Source organism: Cetorhinus maximus, chromosome 11 (assembly GCF_964194155.1).
Source record: "Cetorhinus maximus chromosome 11, sCetMax3.hap1.1, whole genome shotgun sequence".
NCBI lineage: Eukaryota > Metazoa > Chordata > Chondrichthyes > Lamniformes > Cetorhinidae > Cetorhinus > Cetorhinus maximus.
Window position 1 is genome coordinate 38092121 of NC_135889.1, and position 27328 is coordinate 38119448.

Below are 27328 nucleotides of genomic sequence, written 5' to 3' on the forward strand. Positions count from 1 at the left end.
AGTAAAAAAATGAACTTTCACCTAATCAGCACATTTTGTGTTACATAATAGATTAAATTTTTAATAATTTCATAACCATTGGGACTACAATTTCCTTCAATTAACAATCAATGCATTGTCATTTTAAGTTCATTCAAAGCTTGTTTAAAGCTATATTATGAAATAATCTTTGAAATGTTTTTGTTCAAAACTACCATTGATAACATTGAGATATTGTACACCCTTCATTTCCCTCCAACAAAACCAATTCTTTTGAGTGTTTATGTACATTTTGACCCGCAAGCTCCTAACCCACAATTCTTTATTAAATACATTTTACAAATATTTAGTTTGAGCTGATAAAATCGTATAAAACACAACTTATATCTCCATGTTCACTTGATTTTTTCCTGTCTGCTGAAAGATCACGAATTTACAAAATAATGGATTAATCATGTGTTTTTGTGTATGTACCTGCCTATATGGTCAGTTTAAGATTGCATTTTGCGTGTAGAAACAAAAATAAATTAACCATCGAGACAAGTGCTGTTTGGGACAGTCGGATGCATGTAATCATTCAATAATTAATAAATCAAATAAGCTCCATTATAAAAGTGCTTTCAAATAGCTTGACACATTACAAATAAGACGTCGTTTCAATTTCCTACTGAAGCGTTTATCTGTCAACTGATACTTCAGAGGAATGCTGGGCAAGGGAGGTCAAAGCCGCACGAATGGTGATGTGAGAGCAAAAGTTCAGCCGCACGCAGCCTCTCCTATGGGTTAATTGCAATCCCCCCGCTAACAAGCCCTCCAGGCAAACAGCCGTCAGTAGCTTCGGGTAGGTGTGCGCTTTCTTTCTCAACACAACCGTTGTGACTAAAACCCAAATCAACTTTCTGACGCACATTATATTCGTGATTGACCTCGCCAACTACACAGACACTGAACTAACTGCAACATGATTGACAACAGCAACAGTTGTGCAGTGACTTCAGGAAAGTAAAGCTTTCCAAAATGAAAATTACAAAACAAGGATTTTTTATTCTTCGTTGAACACAAAGTTTCTTGTTGCTAAAATTTGCTTCGGAAACAAATAAGCGGTCACTGTCACTGAATATTTAATGATATTTAAGGCGGACTCAGTGTCCCTGGGATTTGATTGGTTTGGTTTGTGAGTGGAGCCAGTGGGGGTTTGGCCGCCCCCGGTCACTGACTCGATGTGGTATGACCCGGTAATTTAAGGTGCTGCCAGTTGCCCACAAACCCAAGTACAGAACCAAAGGGCTTTTTTGCGCGTTGAGTAAAATCGGTGACACCCCTGAAAACAACCTGCCTGTGTAGATGGACACCGAAGGAACGGTGAGTGACCGAGGCAGCGACCCCACAGCTGGACCGGCGGTGGGTTGGGGGCAGGAAGAGTCGCCGTGAAGCTGTTTCCCAACACTTGGGAAGGGATTGTCTGTTACATTGACCAATCCGATTATAATCGGATTGTAATCACAGACACAGCGCCGGCTGGTTCCTTCACTCAGATAGATATTTATATGTAAACTATTAATACATGTGGGATAGAACGGACACCTCGATATTACAGTGTGGGCTAGGAGGTGGGAGAGGTTCGGGAAGGCGTGCCGGCAAAACATGGCCACGCCGCCGCTTTACTTCGACGCCATTGTGAAGGGTACTGTCGGGGTGACTGAGATTTTGGGCTAGGATTTCGTCTTCGATGTATTTCTTTTTGAATTTAAAATTGTTTAACGAGATTACGTACTCCAATTTGTAATCTCTGGAAAAGAAAGGTGCGAAATTGTCAGGGTTTACGCTTTCAGAATAAGAACTCGTTTTAACAATAAGATTGAAGTTAGCAACAGTTTGAACGATACCAACTTTTGAATTGGGCTGTTGTCCGATTCAGTAATTTTGGACATTAAATCCCGGTTGTCGTTATTTGGTCATGATTTTGTTCGATGGGGGGGTGGATATGGGAGGAAAACAATGGTATCGTATAGTTTGATAACTTACTTTGCCGGCGATGTTTACAGTAGAATTTAGATGTTAACGGCAGTAATAAGCAGGTCCAACATTAGCGTCTCCATGGTGTTTGGAGGGTTATTTTTGTTGGTCTATTTGTTAATGGGGGGGCGGGGGGGTTAGAATTTGCGAGCGTCGCCTTTCCGCAGATTCCCGCCAAAAGCCGTTGCGCGGGCGCACTGGTTCCAGTTCTCACCAGTTTGGTCCGATCTCCGCGGACACCAAGCGGATTGTGATTCGCTTTAAATCGGCGTGACCGGACTACACACACACACACACACACATATATACCACAGGTGTTGAATACATTTATTACATTTTACAAAAAAAATAGGTGAGCAAAATTAAACGATGTTTTTTTAAATGTTGATAATGGGGAGGGTCAAGCGAGATTTGTTGTGCCGATTTCTATGTAGAGTCAAAATTCGGCGATTGGAAATAACGGGTGGTTTTCTGTTGCCTACGTTGCTTCTTCGTGCTTTATTCGTTTAAAAACTAGAGAAAGCGGAGGCGGCCCGCGTGGCTGTTGTGTCGTTGCCGTTAGCTGGTGGTGGTTGGGGGGGGGGGGGGAGGGAGAGAAGAGAGCCGCGTGCCCAGGGTAACGGCTGCGGGAGTCGCGCCTGCGCGGAGAGGCCGGCTCCAGCACGAGGATTATTGTTTAAATGCCGTTCAGCCATTGGGGCGACAAATACAACGTCGAGTTGTAATTTTATACATATCTATAATAAATGGTTTGGCGAGACTTAGAAGCGTTATCAAATTGTGGTATACACAATACATGTATAAACTTGTTTTTACTGAGTTATTTTATTGGGAGTTTTGATTTTTAATAATAGTTCAAAAGTTAAATGAGCTGTAACCTATCCAGAAAGAAAAGAAAGGCCTTCTAGAGGATGCTTAAATTTGTTTTGAAACGGAAAATCATGGATTCACTTGTTGAAACTTTGGAAATGAATTATGCATGGTTCTTGGGATTGCAGGTAAGAGCTTCTCATGGTGATGGAGGAGTTCAGCTGCTTTTCCACATTCCTTAATATCGAACATAAGGTGAACGCTAGAGAAATCCAGTAAAAATGGGGCAAATGTGAAACCTACAAATTTTAGATATTTCAAAATATTGAAGATTGAAAATAATTTTGTATGAAACAAATTGTTTAAAAGTAAGTAAAGTTTGAAGTTAAATCAGAAATCAAAATCAAGAATAATGTTCATTGGGGAATTTTCAGATTTCATGAATGGTTCACACTTTTTCCATTCCAAGATCATTTGCCATGAGTTTTAATTCTAAGATTTTAATTTACATCATTGCTCACTGCACTGGTGTAACACCAAATATGTAAAATTATCATTTTATTTAATTGGTAATTACCTGTAGTCCACGGAGGACCATGGGCATCCCTCTCCAATAGAGAGAGAAAATTGGTTATTTAGTTGAGGGCACCATGCCACATAAAGTATGGCAAGGAGGCCAGCCACTGGTGAGTACCACAGCTGATATAGGAATTTAACCTGTGCTGTTGCAGGAATGATATAAATTCTGATTTCCCCAGTAGATTTCTCCCTTGATAGAAAATTTAAGTATCAACTAACCAGTTGCGAAATCTGATTTTCCTCAAGAAAATTGCAAACCACTGTTAGACAGATACATACAGTCTATATCCAGTGGGAACTTTTCTTTGAATAGCATAGCACAGCAAACCAAATCAGAGACTCTTTCAACAGTTGTACTGAAAATAATTCAAACCTGTTATTCCTTTTACCTTAAGATCTGCATGTGAAACAGATATAAAGTACATTTTAAATGATGAGTAAAACGTTCTGTGTAAATAAAATGCTGTGAAATGTATTGGGAAATTACAAAAATTCTAAATTTACAAAATTAAACCAAAAAAAATTAATGCAACCCATTCATGTTGTATAAATTAATATTTGAGAACAATTAAGGCCTAAGTGGTATTTCTTTATTCAAACAGATTTAAATTTAAATCTGAGTTCACCATTTAGTTTGAAGACCTATTTATACTTTTTGGGATTTTTGGTGTTATTTGATTTTACTAAATTATAAATATTTAATGAGGAAAGGGGTGAGGTTAGCATGTGTTGAAAATAACGCCAACAGTGCGGATTTGATTCCCATTCCGGCTGAGGTGGGTTTGGAGTCTGCCACCTCACTTTACCCGGTAATAAAATTACGGCATTAACCGTGGTTCAGCAACCCTCAAACAATCGAGGATGCTACCTAGAGAAGAATGTGGAAAGGAGCTTTATTTTCAAATGTACCATCTTTTGTGGTTCAACTTCTGTAGCTGAGCATAAGAACATTAATAAGAGCAAGCATAGACCATGGAGCCCCTTGAATCTGCCCCATCGTTCAATACAGTCATAGCTGATCTTCTGTCTCTACTGTTGAGCATGTTCTGATCAGCCATAAATGAGTATAAATAGTAATGTTGGGTATAGTATAGTTTTTAATTTTTTTTTTCTGCCAGTTTTTCTCATAGTTTTATTGGACAGTTTGCTTGCTTGTTCATGAATCTCAATAATAGCTAACATGCTTTTATATTTAATTGTTGTCTGAAGTAAAATTAGGAAAATCAATATAAAATCTTACTGATTATAGAAGTTCCAAATTCCAAAAAAGAAAAGCTATATATACCTGAATTTAGGACAGTAAATATCTTCATAAAATGTTGTTCCTTTAGTCTTGAATTGCAATGACTGATTACACGCACAAAGTGGCATCATCTTATTTTCTTGCATTTGCTGATTAATCTTGTGTATTTATAGCACTTCTGTTTTATGCCAAATTTAACTTATCAGTTGTTTAGGTCCCGATAACTAAACAGCAAAAAGAGAGGTGAAGGAAACAATAATAGAAATTTAGGAGTTGCTGCATTTAATTAGAGACAAACTGACCATATTAATGAAGGTTGGGAAATCATTAACAAACAATCATAGAAAAATATTGTAGAACAAGATAAAGTTAATGCATATATTTTGATTTTGAGTAGCTGCTTTGTGGCCAGTGCTTTAAGTGCTAAGGTAGTCAAAATCCTAGAAGTAACAGTAGGACAGCGGAAAAATGTGTTACTAACAAGATGATGTTGCCTATTCAAAATTACAGTTTGGCTTGGTTTGAGTTCTTTAAAATCAGATTGGTCTAGAAACCCTGAAACAACAGACTCAAAAAATGGAAGTTAATTGTACTTGACCTGACAGTGACACAAAATAAATGTTCGTTATTATTGGAGAACACAACTTCTGTGTTCTTTAAAATGTTATCCTTTTAAAGAATCTGCAGTAGGAAGAAAGTTGTTAACTGATTACTGATGTATCCAGATAATATTTTGAGTTGTTCAAAAGAGTGAACAGGGTTTAATCGTTCATCTGATCCTAGAGTTGAAAAGGCCATTTTCTGATCCTGGTCTAAGGGTGGCTCAGGGATGTCCCTGCATCAGGTTAAATTTCATTTGTAGCTACCTGGCACAGCTTTCACCTTACCACAAGTGGAAGCACCTGATTTTGTTGACCGGAGAACTTCCCCATTCTGCTACCCTAATAGAGAGCAGTTATTTTGAGGATTTATGCAATACCACTTGCACTGTGCCCTGTTTCTCCTTAGTTTATGATCGGTGGAACAACTGGCCCATTGGTGAGTTGATGGCTGTAGAGGTGTGGCCCCTTCACCAAGGCTCCTTGCAGTTACGAGATTTGTGTTATTTTGGCATATGGAATGTCAATGACTCTGACATGACTCCTGCGATCAATATCGACTGGAGATTGTCCTCACTGCCCCACATTCAGGTGTGATACTTGGCTAACATCTTTTTGTAGCCAATGGGTCACCTCCTGAACTTGCACTAAGGCCCACAAAATTCCTCATTTCACTTTCTTTCTCATGCTCTGTGATCCACCCAGAATAACATCCACATCCCCACTACTCGTCTCCTGAGGCTGAATCTTAGAATTGATGAAAAGAGAGAAAACAAATATTGATATAAGCAAGTACACTAGTGATGGCCTTGCAGTTGAGTTGACTGGCACATCCTCCTTTGCTTCCCTGTGATTTCTCTAGAGAAGAGAAGGAGAGGTTATAATGTGTCATTGGCAGAGAAATCCTAAAGGATCAAGAATTCAATTTAATGGAGGTTGACTGTTGCTGCAGTAAGAGAAGGAAAAGAAAGAGATGGACAAGAATTGCCTACAATTGGCACTGGTCCTGTGATTTCTCTGTCCCTGACAGGCAACACTCTATCTCTAGGAGTTCCACTACCCCTTTCTTGTAGTATGCCAGATGCCTACATCAGATCATATCTGGTGCAGACTTTTATGCATTAAATGCCGTCTTACCATGCAAGAAGGAAAAGGCCGCATAAAAGGCCTAAACTTTTCATGGCATTCTGTGCTTTCCAGCTGTCAAAAGTGGGAAATGTTACAGGGGTAAGGAAACAGACATGAAGTGAGAATGTAAAGAGTGACCATGCATGTAAATCTTGTGAAAGGAGGTCTATGCGTATGTGAAAGTCCTGCCATTCATGGACATTACATTCCTGCGATATCTCACAAACGGCGAAATTGCAAAGGGAGAACATTTTTGAATGGGATTCAATTAGATGGGTTCCAGCCGTATGAGGACAGTATGGGACTCCAGCAAAAATGTGGTGCAGTACCTGTATATGACAGACGGAGGAGCCTCTGAGCAATACATCAGTGAAGATTTAAAATTGAATAGAACCGTTATTGTAGCTCTGGACCCAGCAATTCTAATATTTCCAAGTTAATCCCTTTGTTGGGACTGCACTTCAGCTGAAACGATTTCAGTTTTTTTTCCGTCATGGCTGCAGTCTCCCCGGGAAAAGGAGAGAGAGAGAAGAAACCGCGGATAAGTGAGCATTGCTCATGCGTTGAGCGATACTGTGTACAAAGTGCAGGTAAGTGAAAACGCGAACAAGGAAGACGCAAACAGTGGGACTTTACTGTATTTGGAAAAGTGAACCATGATGCACATTGCATGCCTTTGGTATCCCATGAATACTTGAGCTGAGGAGTGGACTGACATGCAAGAGAGTATAATGCATTCGGCATTGATGGAGATACTGGCTACCATGCCTGTCCTCGTTGAGTTATTAAACTTACGGAATTGCACTGCTGTCTAAATGTCAAAAAAGTTATGCTTGGTGACATGGCGAGAGCCATTGATATCTGTGGCTTTTCCCCAAGCACTTCAAGTAGGCATTCCCTCTTCTGCTGCATCTGCTTCAGGAGGATCTCTGGGGGCCTGCGTCAGAGCAACTGGCTACTTTTCAAAACTGCAATGACTTAATTAAATGTTCCTTGTTTCATTCATGAGTGTTGACTGGTTCTTGTTTCATTTTAAAAATGTATATTTCATGATCAAATTGTGTGTATATGTATATTTTAAATACAATTGCAATAATCAGCCCTGTTATCTTTTCTGAGCAATGAAAGTGATGTTAGCTCCTTAAGTTTACAGCTTGTTTTAATTCTGCTTCAATTAAGGAGATTTCTACCCCATACCCTGCCATAGAGGTAGACAGAGTTCCACACTCTGCTTGCGCATAACCTCAAAGTGAATTGACCCTGGAGATTGCAGTGGCCATTCTTGTGTCTTCCATAGCTATCATTTTCTGCCAGCTGTAATATTCAAATGTGAAAAACAAAGATAACTACACGGAGGGAGAGAGAAATTTAAATAGTTTGTAGGGGGAAATTGGACAGTATAATTAATGGAGCCAAGGTGTGGGCTTTCTTTTCCTAGCAGCTAGCTAGAGAGAAGAATATTGGAGACTTAGGACCAAGTTTCCATTCTAATCCATGTTGCTATGATTTGGGCATCTACAGCAGGAGTTCAGATTGGCTAGAGAATAGGAATAGTTTGGGGAAAAAAAACAGCTGGAGTAGTAGATATGTGGACTGTAGACCCATCAAAAATAATTGATTAACAGTTTTAAAAAGAACTGGCATTTATTCTTTTAGCGTGAAATTGAAGGTTAGAAAGTTAAGTATTGACATGGAGGATCAAATGCCTTGTGGACATGTCTGTGTTCATACAATTATCATGAATACAACCATTGATTTCTTAGAATTTTGCTGAATTAAATTTCTGGGAGAGGGAGAACAATTTCTTAATTTTATCATTGTTTAAAGCTTTACCTATAGTTACTGATTTTCTTTAGGAAATTGAATTAATTGGCTGAAGTCCGTAGAGAAAATTGCACATTGTGGAATTAGACTAAATATACTTATCTCCTCCTGTACTTGTAATCATATGCATTGGAACACAGGATGAGGCATCAATGGTAATTTTATAATAACATTAATAATGACCATGTAAAATTCTCTGAGAGCTATCTTTTAACTTCCCTTCAAAAATTAAGAATTTGTTTTGAAGTAACCACAGAAAGTAGGATCAAAAGGCATCAATGTAGTAATCAGAAGTAAATTTAAAATCAGTTCTTTATTCATATACATCACCTGTTGGTTAGATTAGTAGAGACAAGTAAGCATCTCAGTGTCTTTCAAAATACTGTTTAATGTTATTGAAGAATAGGTTACTGGGGGGTGACCAAGGATGGAACTCATTGCCTTTGTGTTTCTCTTTTTTTTTTAAAGGAGGTAAAAGAGAAGGTAGAAGCCAGAGAAATTAAAAATAATGATATTTGTGCTGCAGGTTTTATAATTAATGAAGTGGGGGAACTCTCTATGAACTGGAAGAATGTGTACTCAGTTCCATGTTGTTCTGACTTTGATTTTTACATTTCATCACCATGCAACAGTGTCTGTGGAGACCCAGGAGTAGAGACTCATGTGTTTTGGATTGGGGGGAGATTTCAAAGAGAGAATGTTACAAACCTGCATCTACTAATAGATCAGAAAGGAAAATTTAACAGACATTGGATTATATTGCTGACTTTGAGAAGGTATATGATTTGGTGAGACCTATGTGGAAGAAGGAAAATACGATTTCATATTCTCAAAATAAAATTTGAAAATGTTACCTCAAGTTTCACAATGGTTTTTGAAATAACATTTAAAATTTGGATTTGAAAATAGCTTTAATTCCTTACTCCCATCATAAAACATGAAAACAACAGCCTTGCAAGTGACTGCAGATTTGCAGTACATTATTCCAGGAACCAATTTAAGTCAATTATGGCATGTTTTATTGTTCTGGTGAGTTGACGGTTTTAAAAAGAAATCTTTTCCTTTTGCAGCAGCAAAGTTCTAATCTGCCACAGATGGATTCTTCATCTCCATCACCAAACCCAGTTTCTCCAGTGCCACTGAATAACAACAATCCAACCAGTGCCCCAAGATTTGGAACAGTCATTCCCAATCGGATTTTTGTAGGAGGAATCGATTTTAAAGTCAGTTTTTTTATGCATTCTAATTCATTAATAAAAAAAATTGCAATTAAATAGAAGTTTGTAGATTCAAACTATTTGTGTTTCAGGCAGCTTTTTTTCCCCCCTCCCACAGACAAATGAAAATGATCTAAGGAAATTTTTTGCTCAATATGGAACAGTTAAAGAAGTCAAAATAGTAAATGACAGAGCTGGAGTTTCTAAAGGGTGAGTACAAAATAATTTTGAATTTAAAAAAAACAGTTACTAATCACCTCAATAATGGGGAGAACTTCATTGTAAATGCGAGAAGTCAGAAATATGCAGATTAAAGACTTTGATTCAGGTTCTCAGGAATACCATCCAGTATTTTCAGGAGTATGCATAATAGACGGGAAATACGTAGACAAAACTTTACTAATTAAGTGTCAAGAGCTGAAATTATTAGATCTAATGTTTCATTCTTGTACCCCCGACTCCATAGATTAAATGAACCTTATGCAGTTTACGTGTGAGTTTGTATAGCTGATTAAGTGAGGCATGCTTATGTCTCAGCTGCACAGGTCCTGGCAATTCCCTGAGGTTGTGTATTCAGAAATAAAATACCAGATATTCTTTGAGCAAGATTGTTGATCAGCAAATTTGAGGTGTAAGAGAATGACTTTGAGGAGTAAATGGAAAGTAGAAATAGGAAATATTTTGTTCAGGTTATTTTGAGATGTGGCAAGAAAGTTCATAATTGGAGTAGAGCTGGTTAAGGGACATTTAATGGAGGTGCTCAAAATTATGCAAGATTTTTGTTGGAAAAAATAAACTGTTTCCAGGGGCCAAAGGGTCAGAAATTTTGCACATATGGAAAGTAAATAATATTTTATGAAGAAGATCAGACATTTGGAGAGTGTTGGCAATATCACTGGTGAGTGTAAAGGAACAGGACAAGCTACACATTTAGAAGGGAAAGTGCATTTGTGAAGGATATTTCAAAAGGAACTGAGATATATTTCCAGAGAATTGGAAGGAATTTCATTTTTTGTAACCTATGAGAAAGATTTTGCATGAAAAACCATGTTTAGAGAACCCTTTTTATAATTTTTATACCGGAAATCTCATTTTTAAATTTGTTTTTAAACAAATTTCATTTTTTAGCCTGTCGTGAGGCACACAAGTATTTCTTTGCTTTCTGTGTCCTTTGGACATCACAGATGGGGGATGTCCTGAAGTGGCTACATGAAACAATGGGAAGTGATTTAACCTGAATTAAGAACAAGTCACGAGGGACTCCAGGGAATCACATTGCCATCTAGTTACTTTGCATCCCAAGCAGGTAGCATAGTATCTTGGCTGTTAGTGGCATAACTGAAATCTGAAAAAGTGATGTTACCTTGTTTGACTCCAGCAGACAACAAAGCCTTCCATGTGTTTACAAAAGGTTAATCGGGTAGAAAATGGGTGAGTACTTTCAGTAAAACAATGCCTTTAGAATTAAAGTGAAGATAATTCTAGTTTGGGCATTGAGTCCACCAGTCTCAGGGACCAGAGTTGAACATGCTGCTAAAAATCATAGTGGAAAGAAATGATTTGAGAACTATTAAAATATTTTTGTTTTAGAAGTGTGAAAGGGAATATTTGGCTTGGGATTGAGCAATAGTAAGCTGTAGTAGATAACAAAAGTGTTTTGAGGAGGTGAAGGAATGAAGATTAATGGAGGTCCAACAATCTTTTGGAATGTAAAGATATATAAATCTTTGCTGGGAAAGGAAGTATTTATAGAGTTTAGTTTCTTCTGTTGGCACTTGGAATCCAGCTTCTAGGTTCAAGGCAGAGGAAAAGGATGTGGATGACTAAAGTGGAACAGGTGTAAGCATGTGGCTGCTCTGCAAATAAGGCATGAGGAACATGATGGTGCCTTGCACCTTATTTCATGTACGCTGATAAATGCAGGATGACCTAAACATTAGGCCTTTAATTCAGGGAGTTTGAATTGCATATCTAAAATGGACAGGCAGCAAGACCATGAAGGACCTAAAATGGTAATTTACATTTTTCCCAGGTGCCCTATCAATTTTCAGTCTACAGGCCTTCTGATTTGAGGTTTTGGAAAGCAGCCGGTACCTCTGTTAAACCGACAGGAGTGGCTGGATTTCTGCCTTCAATTCTGGCAGCAGGGCCTGTATTGAAGAATCTTATCTTGTCCTAATGGCTAAAACACAGAAGAATGTCAGGTAGAGTGCACTTTGTGCACGCTTCCTCTGATTATACCAATGTAGGGTAGGAGTTGGCAACAGAATAAGTTAACAAAATGGTAAGCGATCAGAACAAAGTGTTCCATTACACAGTGTTTTCAACATATATATGGAGGTCATCTGAATACTTAAAAGTGAATTCAAAGTTAATGAAAAAGTAATAACCAAAGGTACACACTAATGTAGCACTGACTGCAGTTCCAAATAACATTATATAAAGAGATATTTAAGGAAGTGAATCAGGATTATGGTATGCATGTTGAAACTGAATGATAAGACAACTTAGGAAGTAACAAAGTGAAGTTAAAGAAGACATTACAGAAATTGACCGTTTAACTATGCTAGTCAAACAAAACTAAATGGCCAAAGTAATAGGAATTAAATATGATAATGTTTGACACAAAAATGGTTTTGATGAAGGATTTCTGTGCAGTTGTGTAGTCAACAGGATTACGTGGGCATGAAAAATAAACATGGATGCTAAGCAAGACTTGAAGGGAGCTAAGTTTTTTGTGACAAGTGTTTGCTTATTTCCCAAGTCCAACACAAAGGAAAAGGGGAAGAGACCTGTGACATGGTGTTTCTAGCCCCTTTGTGCTACACTTTTACTTCTAGTGGAGGGAAAGAGCTCACACCTAGACAGCTTCAAAGCATTATAATAATAATAAGGTAATGCAATAGAAATAACATCACCATGTGTCCTGCCTCGTTTTCCAGGGTCTCTGCTTGGCACAGGCTAAAGCCTAGGCTCTTACATTTAGCGGACTTTGTCTGCGGCAGCAAGGTAAAGAATTGAGGTTTGTGAATATTTCACTGTTTGAGTATATTCAAGACAGATCAATAGATTCCTGATCTCAGGGAATCGAGGGCTATGAGGCGCCATAAGAAAATGGAGTTGAGGTAGAAGATAAATCATATTGAAGGGCAGAGCAAGCACAAGGGCCGATCTACTGCTATTTTATTATGTTTTTATGACTGACATCAGCCTGAAGCTCCACTCAGAATGGATTCCTGGACAGCAGTCAGGCCCAGAAGTTACAGGCTTCTTAGGCCTGCAGCAACAGACATTTGTCCCTTATTGCTACATACCCCTGTCCAAGGGATATTCCTGCACTGAAAACATACACCTTAGAAATGATCTAAATACAACATCTAGAAGAAAAGATTAGAATGGATCAAAATGAGACAAAGAAATATGGCTAGTTATGAATAAAAACATAAATTGGAGCAGGAATAGAGATGGGATGGACAAGTGTACAAGGAGGGGCTTATTCAGTCTGCTGAAGCTGGAAATAAAGTAATGAACTGCCAATCTCAGGAACAGAAAGTGACCGAAGCGACAAGCACTAAAGTCAACATTTAGTATTGTCAATGGCAATATGCACATTATAGGATTAATAGTAGCTGTATATGATCACTGTTAGTGAAATAAGCCCTAACTTTTGCTAATAATTAGGGGTTGAAGGCAGTTGATATACGTAACTGGCCCACCCAGATAATTGGTAGGAACATGAACCTAGCAATTATGTCTAGATCACGTGTTGAATTGATCCCACTAAAGTTTGAGATTGGGAAGGAGCCCTAGAAGTGTGCTTTCTGCAGTGTGGAAATGCAACTGTGGCCCCAACCCCATTAATGGTAATTCAGTATTATTTATGTTTTAATAACATCCAGATTGATCAATATCTGTATGGATTTTTATGCTTTGAAAGTACAACCTATATGATCTAGTACCACGCTGTAAAAGAGGAATGAATGAGACAGTTGATAAGTACGAAATGCCCATGACACATGCTGAATTTTTGCCCCAATTTAGGGGCGCATACTGAGATGGGCAGGTAATTTCACACTGCCGGCCTATCATCCTCCTTGGGCCATTTTACCAGAGGCCACACACACCTTTTCCCCTGCGCCCCCCCAACCCCCAAACAATTTTGGAAACAGGCCAGCTGCCTGGAGGTACCTCCTGGCAAGAGATGGAAGGTGGTGGGTGGGTGGGGGAGTGGGTTGAAGCCAGCAGTCCAGACAGACTTTGAGTTCCTCCCTGCCTCCTCTATTGCTGTTTTTTCAAAACATGTGTTCAGTGTTGCTGAGAGGTCACCTCTAGGTCTCTGTCTCTGTGTGTGTCTCTCTCGCCCGCTCGGCCCCTCTCACCTGGGGTCCTGATCCACATCTCTCTCCTACCCTTCCATTGACCCGTGTTAACTTTACTGCAGTATTTGAATGGTGAAGATTACTGTGTTAGCTACACATGAGAGAATTATCACACTGGAATGTCTGGAGTCACCAAGGTGAAATAAAATCTTCGTATTCTTTGTGTATCGGGGCCTATGGCAGTAGTGGCGATGGTGCTCTCACCCACCAATCAGGGAAACCAGTTGGCCCCTGTGATCCCCCTCCCTGCAGAGTCTTTGACTCTGGAACCAGATGCCACAAGACAAGTGCGAAAGCTGTCAGGAAAAGCCAGGACTTGAGTGGCAGTATGGCAGAAGCCCAGGGAAGCTTGAAGCCCCTGAGGGTGGCTGAAGAGCTATGAAGGGAGATTGGGACTGAGTCAGACTGACGGGTGGCACCCCTTGAGTCTGAGAAGCTTTATGAAGAAAGAGGGGAACAGGGCAAGCCTCAACAGGCCTGGTGACAAGACGAAGCCCCGACTAGAAAAGAGAGCTAGCGCGTTGGCGGCAAATATTTTCTGTAAATGATTGTTTCTTGGAGTTACGATTTCCATTGACAGTTTATACAGTTTTGATGCTGGCGGAATAAGAAAACCTTGCTTTTTTTCTAATCCTCGTGCCCCCTGTGTGCTTAAATCGCACATTATGTTTTTACATAGTTGGCAAGATTCCACAGTGCAAGCATCAGGCCATGGCAGATGAGATGGAAAGGCGCCTGGCCAGGATGGAGAAAGTGGTGGAAATGTTGAGACTAGCAATGTCTACGAGGGAGGCCAAAGCTGCTCCAGTATCATTGGGGGCTGAAGCATGGGCAAAGGAAACCAAACCTTCAGGCCAAAACCTGGCAGAGGCTCCCAGATGTGTTTTCTTGACGCTGTGAAGGAAGAACACGGTACCCCTGGTTGGATAGTTTTCTGCCCATGGGTAGGAAGCTGGACAGATTCAGGGGAAAGCCAGGGACACCCAATGAGCCAGTGCCCAAAGATTGGATTGAGGATGTGCAGTTGGTCACGGGGCCCCAGGGAGTGAGCAGGCGCTGTTTGTGATGGAACATCTGTGCAAGAAGGCCCATTGGAAATACTGGGAAGAGGTACGAATGTCAAAGAAGTTCACAGTGGATCTTTGAGGTCCTGGGACGGGCTTTTGGGGACAGCAGTAGCCTGCTGCAGTTACTACAGAGGTTTTTATATGTAAAAGCAAGCCGAAGAAGAGGATCTGGCCTCTATACCCCTGTAGCTGGTGAAGTTGTTTGATATTGTCCTGCTCGATTAGTATGTCAAATCGACCAGGACACAGCTGAATGACCAGCAAGTTGAAGCAGTGATGGATGGAACCGTCCAGATGGAGTTGTGGAGGCTTAGTAGTGACAAACCCCAGTTGTCTCCCTTTGACACGCTGGACCACATCATCCGAATCATGGGGAAAGATGAGACTTCTAAGCTCAGGAAAGAGGCCACCATCAGGGACGTGATTGTTGGCGCGGATGGGGATGTAGCCCTCAGGCTGAGGCGACAAGCGGAACAGTTTGCTGCACAGCAAGCGCAAATCCAGCCCTTGCTGTCCTATCTCCCTGGCAAGTCTAATGGCTGAATCGGCCCAAGGGATAGTGCAGAGGTGCTGGAATTGTAATCACAGCAACCACGGATGTCAGACACTGAGACCCCCATCCAGTGCAATGGCCTCCCCTTCCCAACGAATATAACTATTTTGGCCTCCCACCAAGACCCTGGCAAGGTGGGGGGCAAGATTCTTTCAAGAGGCGGCTCATTCTTAAGCAGAGCGATAGGGACTTGGCTGATGGTTGGGTGTGAGATTAGGTACAGTGGAGGTGTCGTGCTTAATTGACACCAGAGAAGAGGTGTCAACTGTTAGTCACCAGTTCTTCTGAGAACATCTTGCTGAAGGGTGAGAGTTGATTGACATCCCTCCCCTCCTCTAAATCTCCACAAGGGTTGGGCATCCCTTATCATGGCTACATCCAAGCCCTCCCCGTTTGTCCTCCATCACACTTTCATAACCTGGGGTTTCTGGTGGTTTGTGACCCAATCAATACCCCAATGGAAGTAAAGAAGTTGAGAATACCAGTGGTATTAGGGTTGAACGTGTTCAGAGACACCGGGCATCCTCAGAAGGCACGTATGGTGACCAGTATGAACAGGAAGTTATTAAGTTGGCCAGATGGAGCCAAGAATCCTCAGCCTTGCTCTATACACTCAAGCTACATCACCCTGTGCGGGACCTTTAGAACTCTTGAGTAGCAGGGAATTAGATTATTTTTTCACCCGCTTGCAGCATCACTGCCCTTTAAAGGCTCATGCCAGCCATCCCCAACTGGCCACCATCAGAACTTGCTAGAGCATCACATTTTGCATGTAGCGGAACTACCACTTAGTGTAAAACAAAAACAAAAGTACCTGGAAAAACTCAGCAGGTCTGACAGCATTTGCGGAGAGGAACACAGTTAACATTTCGAGTCCGTATGACTCTTCAACAGAACTAAGGAAAAATAGAAAAGAGGTGAAATATAAGCTGGTTTACACCAGCTGGTACACCTTAGTGTAACTCTGGGAGCCGCCCTCATCACTGTTGGAGACAAGGGTAGGGTACCCATGCAGAGTGACAAAGATGTTTACACCTCCAACTGAGAACACTTGTGGGTGTTCTCCTTTTTAACCTGCCACTTTTGTGGAGAGTGGACTAACTGGGGAAGATATTGCTAGTCGATTTCCATCTTTGAAATGAGCTAAGTTGGAGACCCAGAGAAGACAGCTCATTTCTACTAGCAACTAATACAGAGAAGCTTTCAATAAGGATGCTGATGACATCAAGTATTGTAATCTGGAGAGCCGCAGGATTGAAATGACAGATGACCACCCAGTAAAGACTCCTCACTGCCGGATCTCAACCCATTGTTAGAAGTCAGGGAGTACCTGCAGAAGCCTGTGGAATAAGGCGTCACCTGGGAGTCGAGTCTGTATGCCTCTCCCATGGTCCTCGTGAGGAAGGGAGGTGGAAAACTGAGGATCTGTGATTATCGGGCACTCAACGTAAAGCCTCATAAGGATGCTTACCCTCTACCTAGGATTGAGGAAGCATTACAAGCCCTCAAGCTGAAGTATTTCTGCAGTTTCTATTTGGCCCACAGATATAACCAGCTACCCCTTGCTAAAGAGGACCTTGAAAAGATGCACTGGAGGACTCTGAATACACAATGCCATTTGGGCTTTGTAATGCTCCTCATGCATGTGATGGAAAAAGCTATTGGTGACCTTAATTTCCAGTCCCTCCTTGTGCATTTAGACAATATCTTCATCTTCAGCTCGACATTCAAGGAAACCCTTGAAAGACTAGACACTGTCTTAGCCCACTTGTCGAAGTTTAACCTGGAAGTCAAAGGGAAGTGCCAACTTCTCCGGACTAAGTACCTTGGGCACTTCCTCACCATACAATGAGAAAATGAGTGCTGGGTGACAATGAGAAATGGGTGTGGCCTCAGCCTAGGATGAAGGGAACTGCATAGGTTTCTTGGTCTGGCTGGCTACTATAGGAGATTTGTGCAAGGCTATGCACAGTTGGCTGCCATGCTCTGACTTGCTGAGGAAACCAGAGTGTGACAACGAAGTGGGTGTGAAAGGACACGTGAAGCATAATACTTCACAAATGGTCACAGGGAGATAGACCCCAGCATATGAAGACTCCTTTTGCATTCTCGAGCATAAGTTCATCTAATCACCTGTTCTTAGTTACCCAGATTTCCATCTCCCTTTCAGACAGGAAACTGGTGCCAGTTTTCTTGGCCTTGGAGAGGAGCTATCACATGTTCAAGAGCAGAAAGGAGCAGTTATCGCTTATGCCAGTCAGAGCCTCAAACCAAATGAGAGGAATGTGCAGAATTATTTCAGTATGAAGCTTGAATCTCTAGCTTTGAGATGGTCTAGTTCAAGTTTAGAGACATTCTGATCGGCGCAGCGCTTTGAAGTATTTACAGACAACAGCTCGCTCAGCTACTTTCAAAGCTTGGAATGACTTGCTCCATTCTGATTCCAGATCAGGTGGAGATCAGGGAAAAGTAATGAGAATGCTGATGTCCTTAGTTGGAACGACGGGAGTGAACCAGCCCCTGCCCACTTAGAGGAGCCTATGGTTGATGCTATGCCCAAGGCTGATACCCAAGTCAAAGGTTATATTCAAACCCTGATTCCTCACATCCAGGCTAGGATTCAGCAGAGTGTCACCAATGAGCTTATGAGTGAGATTCAAACCAGGCCCAGAGAGGTGGATCCATGTGCAGTTTCACCTCTGCTATCCATCTCAAAAGAGGGCGTTGAGCAGCTTCAGCTGGTTGATGCAGACATTGGTAGATTTAACCACTTTTGGAAAGCCCAAGCTCCAAACTGGCACCATCTGATAAGAGAGACCAAACAGGCATGGGAATTGTTGAGATGCTGGAGGAGGATCAGGGAGGAGAATGAGTTCTCTGTCAGGTGGTTCACAACCACTGGAGAGAGGCAAAGCAACTTGGCCTTCCTGGCAGTCTCGAGTCAAGTATTGACAGCATTTCATGATTAGGTTGGGCACTAGGCATCAGAGAAGACATTGCGCTAATCAGGGAGTGGTGTTATGGGCCTGGAATGACACTGAACTGCGAGAGATGTATTTCAGTCAAAGCTGAGAAGGTGCTACACCCCATCACCTAGTTGCCACTAAGGCCCCAGGAGTCCTCACAATGGATTTTACGGTCCTTGACCCCAGTAGTAAGGGGACCGAGCATGTTCTCATCATGGACAAGTTTACACAGGCTATTGCTAGCCATGACCAAAAGGCCTTGACTTCAGGTAGAGTGTTAGTGCACGACAATTTTTTTGTCTGTTTGTGTACCCTGCTGGATCCAGAGTGACCATGGGTGCAATTTTGAGACCAAGATCCTATAGGAGCTGTGCGAGATGTATGGCATTATCAAGAGCCACACTGCCCCCTACCGTCGGAAGGGTGATGAACAGTGCGTACAATTCAACAGTACTCGACATGACCGATTGCGCACCTTGCCTCTTGAGAGTAAATGTAAGTGGCCTAAGTTAGCCCTTTCCATGGATCTCCTTGGGCTCACCACCCATTCAGACGGAGATAGCTAAGTTGACTGAGCATTACATAAGGCTAAACCAGGCGTTTGATATGCTGTGTAAAAGGACTGAGAAAGAAGCACGGCAAAGAAAAATGCTACACAATCGCAAGGCTGATGAGATGAGAGAGTATTCCTCCAGAACAGGAATATCAGGGGTTGGAATAAGACACAGGATGTCTGGGATGCTGATGCCCACAAAGTCATCAAGAGTCTTGACACTGGGGGGGTCACACCTATGTTGTGGAACCTGTAACTGGAATGTAACCTTCAAACGGTTCAGAGGGGTGTTGCTCGAGGGCAGAACTCTGTCAGATGAAGTGGGGGCAAGCAGCTCGCTGGATGCATCACTGAACGTGAATGCATGAGGGAGACTCTGATAGCGGTGAGGAATCATGCAGTGACCTGTGTTACAAACCCAGGAGGTGTGTGATGATGCAGAGATGACCAGTGGTGAGGCTGCAGCTGCAGCAACAAGTGCTGCCGATCATGATCTCGGGAGATAGGACTGACCTGGACCCCTATGTGGCTGTTCCATTCCAAACCTGGATCCCATTGAAAGTGCCAGTACAGATGAGGGGCTCAGAAGAGGGGCTCAGAAGATTATCTCAATCAAATGCCACTCTCAAGCAGGGAAGAGCGTAGCAGGGCCCCCAAGCAGCTGGTGGCGATAGTGGAGGAGAGCACCGAGCAGGGAAATCTGTGAGCCCCTGTGGCCTGCTCTCTGCAGGAATAGTGTTTTTGACAAGCAGAGGAGTGGAGCCAGATGCAATGAGGCGGGTGGTGGGGGCGGGGGTGCAGAAGCAGCCGGGGCATAGCCAGGACTTGAGAGGTAGTGTGGCAAGAGTCTAAAGCAACTTGAAGCCCCTGCGGGTGGCTAAAGAGCCAGGAATGGTGTTTGGGACCTAGTCAGAATGACTTGCAGCATCTCTTGAGCCTGACAAGCTTCAAGAAGCAAGAGAGGGGAGCAGGGCAAGCTTGAACACACTTGGTAGGTGCTGCGCTGAGGGGCCGAGGCCCTGACTAGCACAGAGATCTGGTGCAGTGGCAGTGAGTATTCTCTGTAAATAGCAGTTGTTGCCTGGAATTGCACTCTCCCTTAACTGTTTATGCAGTTTTTTGACGCTGGTGGAATAAAGGAATCTTGTTTTTAACCTTTGTGTAGTCTGTTTGCTTAAATCATACATTATATTTGAAAAGGAGAATCATTTACACAACCAACAGCAAAAGGAATTGATAGATATAGAGCAAGAGAACTAGCTGGAGTTAGAGAAATTGATAGAAAAAGATAAAATTGATAGAGGCATGACATCCAGCAGGCCCCAAGTAAACTTGAATAAGCTCTACTTCTAAGCAGACAAACCTGGGAGGAATTGGGAGTTTCAGAAGTTGGAGGGGAACTGTCAAATTTGGGTTGGTAATGGAATGGTTGTGCATGTTTATTTGTTTCCAGTCTGACAGATCACACCTTCACATCAATTTGGGGGGATGTGTTTGCTAATTATTTCAATAGAGGTCTATTCTTGGGCCCATAATTTGTCTGAGTTAGCTTGACTTGTCATTCAAAAATGAAAAAACCTAAACATTCAAGGATAAGTTATTGGAAGTCCAAGTTTTTAACTTTGCAACAAGGAAAATGGGTCATCTGGGACCTGAGTGCACAAGGCGAGCAACACTATATTAACCAATCAGATTGAAGGATTGTGAAATATACAGTGCAGGGACTTTGAATGCATTCACTCTCTAAGGTTATCTTCTATGTCAAATCAGGTACAGAAGGGAAATGAGGAGGGAAGGAAACATTGGATTGAGAAGAAAGGGAAGGCTTTAATGTTTATAAAACTGCAACATTTAAAAGCTGAAAGAATGAGACTCCACATTTATAGTAATCAATTTTCAGTGCCAGAGTTTTATTACCAGTAATTAACTCATCTCATCACATAAAAGATCCTTAGACTGGAATGGATAAAGTTTAACTCCCTGTAATGAATTTAGTTAATATCTACTGTGCAAATTCTGCAACTTCATGCCATTCCATGCATTTTAATTGTGTGGAAGACGGCGAGAGTTCTTTTTTTGTGAAGCTGACAGTGAAGCCACTCAACTTGGATAGCAACTTTGAATTTTTTTGAGCTTAATCACGCATCTTCCCCTCATCTGAAATTGCTGTGCCATTTATGCATCAATAAGTGAGTTCCATTGCCATTTTTGTTATTTTGACTTCAAAATCTGGGCCCTTATCTAAAGAAGGTACAAGTTTGCAAGTGTTCTCTTCTTGAGAAATTGTTGGATAATGGTTATTCAAGAACACTTTTCTAATGGGAATAATGTGCAATGATTTCCTCGCAGGTGTTTATCCTATACTACCTCCTCTCCTGGGCATCTTTGTCATGATCTACTGATTGGGTTTTATCACCCTTCAGGAGTGGGAAGTTCAACCCTGTTTTTATTCATTCATGGGATATGGATGTTGCAGATGAGGCCAGCATTTATTGCCCATCCTTGAGAAGGTACACAGCAGTTCATGTAATAAAGGTACCCCCACAGTGCAGTCAGGGAGCTCCAGGATATTGTCCCAGCAACTAAGGAATGGCATTATATTTCTAAGTTCGAATAGCATGTGACTTGGTGGTGACATTTGCGCACGTTGCAGCAGTTCAAGGTAGCTTACAACCACTTTTTCAAGGTCAACTAGGGATGGACAATAACCTTGCCAGTAATGTCCACATTCCTTGCTGGTTGCCCTTGTCCTTCTAGATGGTAAAGGTCAATTGCTTTGGGATGTGCTGTCAGAAACTCTTGGTAAGTTCCTCTGATGTTTCTTGTAGATGGTACACAGTAGCCACACTGTCACTGATGGAGGGAATGAATCGTTAAGGTGGTGAATGGGATGCCAATCAAGCTGGTTGTTTTGATCTGAATGATATCGGGTTTCTTGAGTGCCTTTGGGGTTGCACTTACAATTGAGTGGAGAGTTTTCCATCACAATCCTGTCCTAAAGTACTTCTCCAGCAAAGTCCTAGGGCTGAGATGATTAGCTTCCACAACCTTTGTAGTAGGAATGACTCCAGTTGGTGGACAGTTTATCCCTTGATTTCCATTGACTTCAGTTTTATTAGGGCTTCTTAATACCGCACACAATCAAATGCTGCTTGATGACAAGGGCAGTAACTTTCACCTCACCTCCTGGAATTTACCTTTTTGTCCATTTTTTTGGAAAAAAACCTGTAACAGTGGCTGGAGATGACTGGTCCTGGTGAAACTCAAACTAAGCATTGGTGAGCCAAGTTATTGGTGAGTAAGTACCACGTGTCAGCACAATTGACCACCCATCATTTTGCTGATGTTTGTGAGTAGGTTGATGGGGTTGTAACTGACTAGATTGGGTTTGTCCTTTTCATGTGCAGGACATATCTGAACAATTATTGCTGGTTAGATGCCACAGGTTCCCCTTGTGCATATTGCTTGTTACTTCCTCAAAGAGCAGTAAGAAATTAGCCAAACACTTTCGCTTTCACAAAACCCATGTTAACTCTGCCTGATTGCTTTGAGATTTAAGTGCCTCGCTATAATTTCCTTAATAGATTCCAGCATTTCCCTATGACAGGTGTTCAGCTAACTGGCCTGTAACTTCCTGCTTTCTGTCTCCCTTCCTTGAATAGAGGAGCCACATTTGCTATTTTTCAATCTGGTGGAACCTTTCCAGAATCTAAGGAATTTTGAAAAATTAAAACTAATGCATCTACTATCTCAGCAGCCACTTCTAGACCCTAGGATGAAGTCTAACAGGATCTGGGGACTTCACAGCTTTTAGTTTTTAATAATTTTCTCAGTATCCCTTCCCTGGTGATTGTAATTGTTTAAAGTTCCTCCCTCCCTTTCTCCTCCTGATTCACACTTGTTCTGGGACGTTATTTGTTTCCACTATAGTGAAGACAGATGTAAAATATCTGTTTAGTTTATCCACCATTTCCTTATTTTTCCATTATTTATTCTCCAGGCTCCTATTCTTTTTTAAATACCTGTAGAAACTTTTACTATCCATTTTTATATTTCTAGCTTTTTCTTGTATTCTTATTTCTTCCTCCTTTAATCATTATTTGCTGTTCTTTATATTCTGTCCAATCTTCCGATCTGCCACTCACCTTTGCTGAATTATATGTTTTGTTCTTTAATTTGATACCATCTTTAACCTCCTTAGTTATTCAAGGATGGTGCGCCCTTCCCTTAGATTTTTTCTTTTTCACTGGAATATAGCTTTTCTGAATATCTTTTCTGCATCTCCTATCCCTAAACCTTATTTCCCAGTTCACTTTAGTCAGCCCTGTCTTCATGTCCTCATAATTACTCCTGTATTTTAAACCTAAATAAGTCTTAAATCCACCCTTCTCCCCCTCAAACTGAATGTGAAGTTCAATCATATTATGATCTAGTTGTTTGGTAGTACAGAACATGAGTATTGCTGAAAAAAGACATTTTGTCAAAGCTTTTTGTCTTGCAATCCTTGGTGTGCTAAAAATTACACTGACAACTAATTTGATTGTCAGCTGGGCTCGCAGTGTGGTGCATTTTTCGTGTATTGGAAGCTACGTATATTAATACATAGGGCCCTGTTCTATGCAGACAGAAAGACCGCTCTGCCTGTTTCAGCTAAACAAAATAAGATTTTTTGTTTTTATTCATTGGTTCATGGGATGGCCAGACCAGGTAAGGAGAGCAGATTTCCTTCCCTGAAGGACATTAGGTTTTTACAACAATTGTTTAATTCCAGATTTTTATTGGATTCAAATTTCACCATCTGCCATGGTGGGATTTTGAACCCTGATCCCCAGTGCAAGTCTCTGGAATACTTATCCAGTGACAATGCCACTATGCCACCGCACAATACTCCTTTGACTATCTGATTTGCCCGATCTTAATGCGCCCAACCCAACTGAGCGTGAAATGATGTGGGTTGACATCGGCTGAGCATGTCGATGCCAACGCATGGTCACACGATAGTGTGGTTGGCGTACGTGCACCGGAGCCGGCAGCGCGCCCGCCAACAGTTAGAATGCCTATTAAGGCCATTAGATTATCAATTGACCTGAATTTTTCACTGCCTGTTCAACCTAATGGCTGACAGACAGGCGCAAAGGCCAAGTGGCCTTTGCATTTTTTTGGAAACTTCATCCAGGGGGTGGATGAGGTTTCCAAAAGCAAGCACAAATGAAATAAGAACTTCAATTTTTAATTAAAAATATGTCCCTGCTCATGTGAGAGTCACACGAGGAGACATGTTTTTTTTAATTTATTCCTGTTTAATAAATTTTTCAATATATTCTTCATCTCTCTGAGGCAGCTTTGTGCCTTGGAGATTGTTCAGCGCTCTTTTGCACGAAGTTTGCGTTGGGGGCGGGTCTTAATTGGCCCGCCAGCATTAAATCGCGATGCGCTATTGAACACGGGCAGCTTCCCGATTGCCCCTGCCGATCCCGCACGCCAAGGGCAAACTTCTGCATGGATATGGACAGCGTGGCTGAAACCTACATGGATACATAAAATAACTACTTGTACAGAACACATCTTTTTATTTCTGTTAAACTGTGGATTAAAATTACAATGTCTGCAGTTTTGGAGGACATGTCCTCTGGAACACTGTGAGGGATACATACAATGTTGCTGTCCTGGGACAGTGTGCCATGAAAGATAGGATGGTGCCGAGGAGGAGTCTGGTCTGATGGGGAACTGCCTGGCAACAATGTTTTAATTGGCTCCTGACCAGGTGAGTGGGGTAGGTGTGAGAGCAATGCAGCAGAATAGCTCCTAGCCTGAAAAGAAAAAGACCTAAAATCTCTCCTGTGTGTGTAAGATTCCAGTAAGCCTATAATAATAGCTAGTTGGCTTTTTCTCCTCATTGCTATAACCTGCGCTGTCTCTTTCTGAAAACCCCTATCAAGAGCCAAAGGGAAAAATTACTGTTAGAGACATTGAAAAGCAAGTGCTCAACCAGTGAACTAAAAACAAAGTGCTGGAAGACCACCTTGTGTCATCAACAAAGAACTGAAAGGTGTTTGGAGGACATCAATCAAAATCAACCCATCGAATCCTGTCCTCTCAAATTGGTGCTATTGAACTGTTTTACCCCAACCTTAAAATCCATGTTTTTATGTGTTTTGTACGTATGTGCATAGGGATTTAAGAAGCGGTAGAGTTTAGATTATAGAGTTAGAAATTAGCGGTTCATATTTCTTCCTTATGCCACGGGTTAAAGACAATTTGTTCAATAAACAGTTATTTACTTATTAAGTTTACAAACCTGGGGCTCGTATTCTGCTAATCTAAATTAAACAGTTAGGTGGGTTGATCAAAACTTTTTACATTTGTCGCGGCTCAGGGAGCAGTGGGGCTTAATATTGCAGCACACTATCCCCAGTGAGTCATGACATACCTCAAAAACACAGATTTTCATGCTTATATGATGATCAATAATACGTGAACTTATAATAGCATACCGATTATTACAATGCGGCTTTATTGCTGTTCTGTTTTTGCTGAAGTCTGATGTCACATTTATTTTCATGAATTATTTTATAGTCATTCATGAGAGACTCAGACTCATAGACGTTTACAGCACAGAAGGAGGGCATTTGGCCCATCATGCCCATGCCGGTTAACAAAGATCTGACTACGCTAATCCCATTTTCCAGCGCTTGGCCCATAGCCCTGGAGGCTGTGGCAATGCAAGTGAATATCTATGTTACAATAAATGTTACAAGAGTTTCTGACTCAACCACCCTTTTGGGTAGTGAGTTCCAGACTCCCACCACCCCCTGGGTGAAAAAATTTCTCCTGAGCTCCCCTCTTAGCCTTTTACCTCTCTCTTAAATCTATACCCTCTGGTTATTGACCCCTCTACTAATGGAAAAAGTGCCTCCCTATCTATGACCCTCATAATCTTACACATACTCTCAACCTTTGCTGCTCCAAGGAAAAAAAACCCAGCTTATCCAATCTGTCCTCATAGCTCAGACCCTCCAGCCCATGCAGCATCCTGGTAAATCTCCTCTGCGTCCTCTCCAGTGCCATCACAACCTTCCTATAATATGGTGACCAGAGCTGCAAGCAGTACTCCAGTTGTGGCCTAACCAGCGTTTTATACAGTTCCATCATAACCTCCCTGCTCTTGTATTCTATGCCTCGGCTAATAAAGGCAGGTATCCCATGTGCCTCCTTAACACCTGCCCTGCTACCTTCAGGGATCTGTGGATATGCACACCAAGATCCCTCTGATCTTCGTTACTTTCCAGGGTCCTACTATTCATAGTGTAATCGCTTGCCTTGCTAGTCTTCTGCTAATTGCTGGCAGGCCAACCTTTGCCCATCCCTAATTGCCCTCGAAGGTGCTGGTGAGTTAAAATGGGGTCACGCAAGAAAATAGTTTGCAAAGCACTGCCATAGTCCTTTGCTTCACTTTGCATGTACGTAATCCACCAAGGTCATGTTCTGTTGTTAGTAAGGATTTAATCCTGTCTTACATGCACTAACTGCATTGAATGCTGAAAGGCTGAGGTCACTTGGTGATTTGATACAAATGCATTGATCTGCAATCTTGATGTTAATAGAAGATAAAGGGAATAATGTTTCTACCCACTTGAAGTCCAACAATTCCATCCATTTGATGTAGCCTAAAAGCATTTGCATTTCACAACAGAACATATAAAGTGCTATGGTTACATTATTCCTTGTCATAAAAGAATTCCGACCTTTTTGTAGTATTGCAGAGTGTTAATGAAAGTCACTGTCATCCCAGAGGGCCATGGCTGCTCTCTCATTGGAGAGAGATGGCTGGTGGTGAGTTTAACCTGATGGTCACCACACCCCAGGCAAAGTTGATAAAGCGGGGCCTTCATGGATGACCTCAGCCAGTATAGGAATTGAACCTGCTGTTGGCGTCATTCTGCATCACAAACCAGCTGCCCAGCTAACTGATCCCTTTGGGCTACCTGACCCCTTTAGGGTTAACATGGGACTGGGGAAACAGCAGTGCCAATGTTGATGTAGATGTCACATGGGAGTAGTAGAATGTAGTAGTGAGACTGGTAGAAGTTGGCATGAAGAAAGCACCTTGTCAGAACTGTATCCTGTATATATGTATATAGTTATGTATTATTAATAAACAATGGTTCAACTATACAAGCCTCTAGAACTCTTCATGAGACAACATACAGCCATAAAACATGGTGGCAGCAGGTGAAGTACCCCAAAATCCCTCAGAATGAAAAAGTAAAGAAACTGCAGTCTGACCTGCGAGTAGTGTGCCTAACTTAAGACCTTGAATACACAGCTGGAGATTCCCTATGATCAGCAAAGTGATGGAAGGGAGTCATCAACAGTGCTATCAAGTGGTACTTACTCAGCAATAACCTTCTCATT

General features: G+C 41.6%; 1 protein-coding gene across 1 annotated transcript in view; it reads left to right on the top strand.

Annotated features, from left to right (window-relative positions):
* Positions 1 to 1239: 1239 nt before the first annotated feature.
* LOC144686981 (protein boule-like) overlaps positions 1240 to 27328 on the top strand; it is a 157180-nt gene continuing 131091 nt past the window's right edge. The window contains exons 1-3 of the mRNA XM_078552819.1: positions 1240 to 1341; positions 9249 to 9401; positions 9514 to 9605. Of these exons, the coding sequence (XP_078408945.1) occupies positions 1324 to 1341; positions 9249 to 9401; positions 9514 to 9605 (263 nt within the window). The 5' untranslated portion in view covers positions 1240 to 1323. The remainder of the gene's footprint in view (positions 1342 to 9248; positions 9402 to 9513; positions 9606 to 27328) is intronic.